Source organism: Ipomoea triloba, chromosome 8 (genome assembly GCF_003576645.1).
Source record: "Ipomoea triloba cultivar NCNSP0323 chromosome 8, ASM357664v1".
Classification (NCBI taxonomy): Eukaryota; Viridiplantae; Streptophyta; class Magnoliopsida; order Solanales; family Convolvulaceae; genus Ipomoea; species Ipomoea triloba.
This window is the reverse complement of record NC_044923.1, coordinates 17007577-17014880: the sequence shown is the minus strand read 5'-3', so window position 1 is coordinate 17014880 and position 7304 is coordinate 17007577. Positions and strand designations below refer to the sequence as shown.

Below are 7304 nucleotides of genomic sequence, written 5' to 3'. Positions count from 1 at the left end.
CATTACACCATTTTACTTATCAAACATCATAAATTTTTTGGATTAAAATGATATATTTTAGGATTTTTTATTTTAATTTTAATTAAAAAGTGATTAAACATGTTAACAAGTGAATAGTTTTTAAATCATGACCAAGGGGGAACTCGGGACACACTCTAACGATCACTCAAACGGACCCTCCTCATATTGGGGATCCCATCTTGATCACTCTGGACAACTTGAATATTTTATTGATGTATGACTATTATCGCAGTTATATTATCTCTTGGACTAATAAAGGGTCTAATGTCCCTTGAAATGAATGGTTAAGTTTGTTGCCTATATATATAGATTCATATTATTTCATTTGTAAAGAAACTAGATTGTACCTTCGAAGTTAAATCTACATGTAACAATTAATTAACTTGAAATAACACAATATAACAATAATTTTAAACCCAAATATACTCAATGCTTAATTACAAAGACCTTTTTTTACTCTCTCAACCCCACAATGCTTAATTACAAGAGCAACATCCACAAACTAACACTAACCAAAATCTAGACACAAAACATAGTTGAACAACCTCTTTTATATTTATATGTTGTTCAACATGGGATTTAGGGCTTTGAAAATCACACCCATTTCCTGCTTTATATACAAAAAGAAAAATAAATCATAATTTAACTTTTTGAAGATCATACAACCTTAAACCGGTGAATCATCCTGCGACTGCCGGAGAAGTGGAACTTTTTCATCAGGTAAAGAAACAGAACTGCCCTTGATCTGTTGTGTTTCTTCATCTTTGAATTGCCCCCAAATCGTAGCGTAGTAACCCATTCCACATATAAACGCACTAAACATGCTGATGCACATTTCATTATTTTCAATTAATTAGTAAACATAAAAAAGGCACAATTTATATATGCAGTGATGAGTAAGTTTTGATGGTATAAAAATTGTAATATACCTTCCATAGTGAAAAGTATCAGCAAAGAATAAGCAGCCACAAGAGCTTGCAACAACAATCCCTACAGGCTTGAAAATGAGTGGAAAAGATGGACCTTTCATGCGCATGCACCATAACTGCACACTGCTGCGAATTATACTCCCAAAAATGGCCTACAATTATAATATTAAGTACACATTAATTATGAGTTTTTATTAGGAATTTTTTTTTTTAAAAAAAAGAAGAAGAAAATGACCATTTTTTCCTCTGAATTATATGTTTATAATACTTTCTTTTTAAAAATAAATTATTTATGCATTCACATTATCGTTCTAAAGTGACTATTTTTCACCTTTATGTTAAATGGACATTTGTACTCTTAAAAGTAAAGGTAAAATAAGTATTTCATTTATTATTTCTTTTCCAACAAATTAGTGCTTATATGTGGAAATTAGAATAAATGCGAAAAAGAACATACACCATTTGTAAATCTTATAATTATAATTTTAATCTAATACTAGTAATAGAAGTAAGACTTAAATACAAATATTTCATTAGTGTTGATTTCGTGTTAAGTCTTAATTATGTTACTGATACTGTCTTAATATTATAATTATAATATTTGCAAATAATTTTTGTTATTTTTTGCATTTATATATTCTGATTCCCATATATTTGTTAATACTATTGACTCTATTACAAAGTAGTATCTGAGTTAATACTCTACTATTGAGGTTTGATACTGTGAGAAAAGCAACAAAGTTATCATCTGAGCATAAGGTGATTGGCAAAAAATTAATTTAAGAGAAAAAACTAAAGTAAATTTGTATATGCCAAACATACTTACAGTTAGAACAATGACGATGAGTTGGAAATTGAGGTCTAGTCTCCAAGCATTGGGATCTCTTACTATGAACAAAGAGAGTGCTCCAGATTGGACCGTCCCAAACAAGCTATATACGCACATTATTTTCATTACTTGTGGGTATATTTTGATTGTTCCCACCTGATGATCCAAAAAAGATAAATAATAATTCCAAAAATAATTATTATGCAAGTTATATATATTACAATTATTATAACATAGCCTTTAATTTGTAACGAATTATAAATTATCAATATATATGAAATTAATTTTTTATGAAAATAATGTTTAATACAAAAATAAATGAAAAAATAACTTTAGGGCCGAATGTTTCTGCCTTATATAATTAAGGGGTCACGTTTCAACATGCAAAATAATTAAGGGACAAAAAGTAATTTTTTTTGAGATAGTTAAAAATAGTAAGAATAAAGTGTAAATTGGACATTAAGCGTAACCTGAAAATGCAATTAGGCCACTGAACACACTAAATGTATGCAATTTTATCTGATAGCCGGTTACCATCTATTTCATCAGGTTACCTGCTTACGTGGACGGTGAGTTAGCATTTCTAAATAATGGTTAATAATAAACTTAAAAATATAAATTAAAAAATAGTTTTAAAAAAAACATCGGGGTGGTCGCCGACCACCCCTTCCCCTTCCTCCTTCGTCCTCGATTGGAGACGAAGGAGGGAGGGAAGGGGGGTAGCATGAGACGATCTGTCTCACGGCACCCCCCATTCCTCTCTCCTTCGTCTCCGCTGGAGATGAAGGGGTTGGCCGTCGGTTTTTTTTTTAATATATAATTTAAATTATATTAGTTTTTATTTTAATAGATTATTATTAAAAATTATTTTAAAAAATCCCAACTCACCATCCACCTAAGCAGGCAACCAATGAAATGGAGAGTAACTTGTTATCAGGTGAAATTGCAAATATTTGGAGTGTTCAGTGACCTAATTTTACTTTTTTTGTCTAGTGACCCAATTACACTCTCAAGTTATGTTCAGTGATCAATTTGCACCTTATTCCAAAATAGTACGAATGTATGATAATTATGGCATATTATTATATGGAGTATTAGGTAATTGATTGTGATGAAATAAAGTACAAACCTGAATTATATTCCATATAGAAAGACTTAATGAAGCAGCTATGAAGAAGAGGCAACCCAGAACCCAATTTTGTTGATCTTTTGAGGAGAATACAAACTGAGTGGTGGAGAGGTGTAGGAATGTTGGGGAATAGTTCTTCACCACTGGGCCCCTGTAAAAAATAAGTGATATTGTTCCCACTGTACATATCAAGGCCCCAACCATTCTTGCCTGGCTTCCTCCACTCTCCCAATCAATTTTTGTTCTCCTGCATATATACATCATTCTGCTTATATTAGCTTCATATATATATATATATATATATATATATATATATATATATATATATATATATATAGGTATTGGATCATATAATAGCAAGTCCGTAAAAAAAAAAAAACTAAGAACTAATCACAACCTTACATTGAAAAAATTGAAGGCACCAAATCAGATTTAAAAAAAAAAGGTGATAGTATTGTAATTATCACCAACTTTATTATGCAAACGTGAACACTAAAATCTGTAATTTTTAGACTTTTCTAAGTTTGCACATTTAGTATTAACGTTTTGCACATTTAGTGTTAGCATTTTTGCATATTTAGTATTAAAATTAAGTTTGCACTTGCAAAAATGCGAAAGTACATTGCAATTAAGGTTTCGATTTTAGAGTTTTATTACTGAGTTTTTTATTGTATTTGGTCTAGTGGTTCACTTTTTACTGTTTAAGGTCTAACATTTACGGTTTAGATTTAAAATTTAACATTTTCATTGATTTTATAGAATTTACTAGGTTTAAATATTTAGTTATTAAAGATTGCATATTTAAGTGTTAAACAGTGAAGTTGATATAATTACGAAACTGCCACCACGTCTTTTTTTTTTTTTTTTTTTTTTAATCCGATCAGATCCGTGGAACTTTTATAGACGTAAGGCTCAAATTGGTTCTTATTTCTCTCTTATGGAAGTGTTTCATATGATGTATAGCTTATATATATGATTTATAACTACATAAATACATAAATTATATATAATAAATTGCATTTATTAATAGATGATTTGATTGTAAAGGAATTGAAGTTAATGGTTGTGGTGTCGGTAGGGTGGGAGCAGTGGTGAAATAAGAAGTGGACACAAGTTTTGGTTGGGTCTATTTTCCTCTCCTCTCCTCTGTCCATTTTAACAGCTAGCAGCTGCACAGTGGGTGACGTTAACACTGCTTTAATTCATTTTGTGAATTTCATTCATCTGCATATCTTTCTTTGTTCCATAGCTACTTCGTCAAGTTGAACCTTGTATTCCTGATTTTGTTATTAATTTTCAATATTCATCTTTTTGGTATACTACTACTAATAATAATAATAATTCAAGATTTTGATTATTGTATTTTTGTGGTATATGATCTTTTATTTTAAGTGCAATAATTTCTCAACCTTTCTTTTTTGTAAAGTGATAAATTTGGTCCTTGAATTGATAAGGTTGTTAACTCTGTCATTTATTTTGTTAAATGTAAAAAAGAATTTTATGTGGGTATAAACCAGGTTGATGCTTATCATTTGACAGAATTAATCGTTCCCATTAGTTCAAAAATCCAAAAATTTCACTTTGAAAAAAAAATCGTCATTATAGGGGTCAAAGCTCAAAATAAGAAAAAATTAAAATATCTACTAAATTTAAAAAAATAAAAATAAAAATAAAAGAGGAATCGATTTGTGGTACAATAGTAGCTATGAGTAGGTCCAAAGTCTGAAATTATCTGTGGATTAAAATAACTTTGGTCCAAAGTGGTGTGCCCCATCAAAGTTGATAGTATTTTGAAATTTAGACAATAACCATTAAATTTGATCTTGATTGATTATATTTTAAACCAACTTCTTACCCTCCACTCCCAACGTCCAATAGTTATTATGTGGACCATGGTCTAAAAATGACATCATTTCGTACATTTTTTCACGTGATCCGTTACAATATACATTTTTATAATTCATAATGTACATCAAGTATATTATCTTACTCTAGAAGTTTCATATTCTAACACATAATGTAAGTATGTAACTCATAAAATTGAACGATATTGTTTTGGACCGTGGTCCACACAATAATTTGCATCCAACCTCACCAATAACTTTCTTCTCTTCACCACCTTAATTTCACCTTATGATCAAATTAACCTTTCTTTTAACAGTTTTCTAGGTTTTTTAAAAATAAATATATACCCCCACTGGAGTTCAAACTTGTGACCTCCCATTTGAAAAATAAATATATGCCTCCACTGGAGTTCAAACTTGTGACCTCCTATTTGGAAAAAGTCATAATTATACCGCTTGATCATCACAAGGTCTTTTGGCAGTAGTAAACGATAAAATAATTAGGTAGAAATTAAATAATAAATCTATAATTATTCTTAACTAGAAATTAATCTACTGTTGATAACATGATTAAAGCATATTCAACCTAGATTAACCATCTAACTAAAGTAGAATTTGATTTTGACAATTTAATATATATTATCAAGGTTTCGCCATTATTCATTATTCAAGCACTCAAGCTTATCATATATAGTTTGCCCTACTGAAAACTTAAAGAGACACCAATCTTTCTCTATAGTATATTATTATGCCATTTCATTATTGTTTTAGGTGCAACAACATTGAACATCCAAACTAAAATGCTAAAAGCTTGAAACTCAAGATAAATTTTCATGCATGTAAAAATAAATAATTAAATAATTAAATAAATGACCTGAGAATGATGGCCAGAATTAATGACAACGCCGGAACTATATTGGCTGTTCCACAAGCAGCGATCGGAGAACTGTAACTCAGACCAACAAATGCAAGGTTCTGACTTATCGTTACACTGCAAAAATTCAAACAATAATTGTTAGATCAAGCGCTTATCAATATGCAAATACAACTATAACCAATAGTAAACCCTTCACCTAGCCCAACAATTCCCCAATATCTGACAGCTTTAACTATGCCAAAAACTGTAGACAGTAGCGAATCTTTCACCAGCCTGCCTCTACCTAACAATATATCTCTCATCAGCCTTAAGTGCACCAAAAACTATAATCAATAGCGAATCCTTAACCGGCCTGCCTCTGCCTAACAATATATCCCCTAACACCTTTCACCCTTAACTACCCCAAAAACTATAGTCAATAGTGAACCCCTTTGCCCAACAATCCCCCAACAACTGCTACCCTGTTTAGTGACCTGATACCACTTCTTAGATCAAACGCTTACTATTATCGCCCGCCACATTTTCGAGAGACAGGAGGCTGAACTTGACCCTTTAAGCCTCCGCCAACAATCTCCTAATTGGACTTGGCCCTTCTCTAGCCTCCGCCCAACAATAATTATAAAGATATAGCTAAAAAAATATATAATTCTCTACACTATATATGATAATACATTCAAAGAATATGCACTTAAAACATTTTTATAAATTTAAACAAGTGATGTGAGAAGAAGAGAGATCACTAACCCTATTAGGCCAAGGAAGAATAAACGCAAGAGAAGAGGAAAGGTGAACAATTTCTCTTGAACCCTGCAAAAGGAATTTTTACTTAGTTTCATGTGTTAGAAATATGGATGTTATATACTACATAGTACATATGTTAATCTCGTACATACTTGTCTCTCCGATGATATATGATTGAGTAAGGAACAAGGAAGATAGAGGCAAGGGCATTAGTGTAGACCACGAAGACCAAAGGGTTTGTCCCAAATTTGGCCATGGCAGTGCTAGCCATGATAGTCAAGAAAATAGTGCAAGCTTCTAGCATAACCATGGCCATGCAAGGCACCACTTCGCCAAACGCGGCCTTAACCTCCATAGCTGCCAACAACATTTTTGCGGCGGCGGCTAAATCACTGGTTGCGCTGCTTTGCCGCCGTACGTTTCCACCATTTATGGTGCCATTTTAAGGTTAAAAAATAGAAGGGGGAAAAAAATTAAAGGAAAAAGAGAATGAATAGAGCGTAACCTTTCACGAAAGGTGAAGCTGCTTGGGAAGGGAATGAGCAACTCGAGTGTACGTCCCAAGCATGTAGTGGAAGGGGAACCATACAATAATTGTTTATTGCATTAAATAATATATATTCTAGGAAATATTTTAATAATCTAAAACAAAGATGGCACACAGACACGTATTCCTTTCATTTTTCATTTCATTTGTTAATTAAATTTCCAAAAATGCCACATGTATATACAGTCATGATTGTGTTCACCATGATCCACACAATTGTGTGTATCATTCTATCAAATAATGTACATTCAGTATACAATTAATGTACTTTTACAGGCTGTTTGGTTGAATCTAATTTGGTTACAATTGAATTGAAATTCGTTGAAGCCTTAAATTACGTTGTTTGGTTGGAGAGAATTGCAATTCCCTCCATTTACTGAATTGCAA

At 31.5% G+C, this 7304-nt stretch overlaps 1 protein-coding gene across 1 annotated transcript; it reads right to left on the bottom strand.

The window, feature by feature from the left end:
- Positions 1 to 399: 399 nt before the first annotated feature.
- LOC116027809 (WAT1-related protein At1g70260-like) lies at positions 400 to 6927 on the bottom strand. The gene is made up of 7 exons (XM_031269565.1): positions 6523 to 6927; positions 6374 to 6436; positions 5627 to 5743; positions 2909 to 3155; positions 1777 to 1935; positions 951 to 1102; positions 400 to 845 (listed from the first exon to the last, which is right to left on the bottom strand). Exons 1-7 carry the CDS (start codon positions 6738 to 6740, stop codon positions 689 to 691), a joined length of 1113 nt encoding a protein of 370 aa, XP_031125425.1. The 5' UTR covers positions 6741 to 6927; the 3' UTR covers positions 400 to 688.
- Positions 6928 to 7304: the final 377 nt, after the last annotated feature.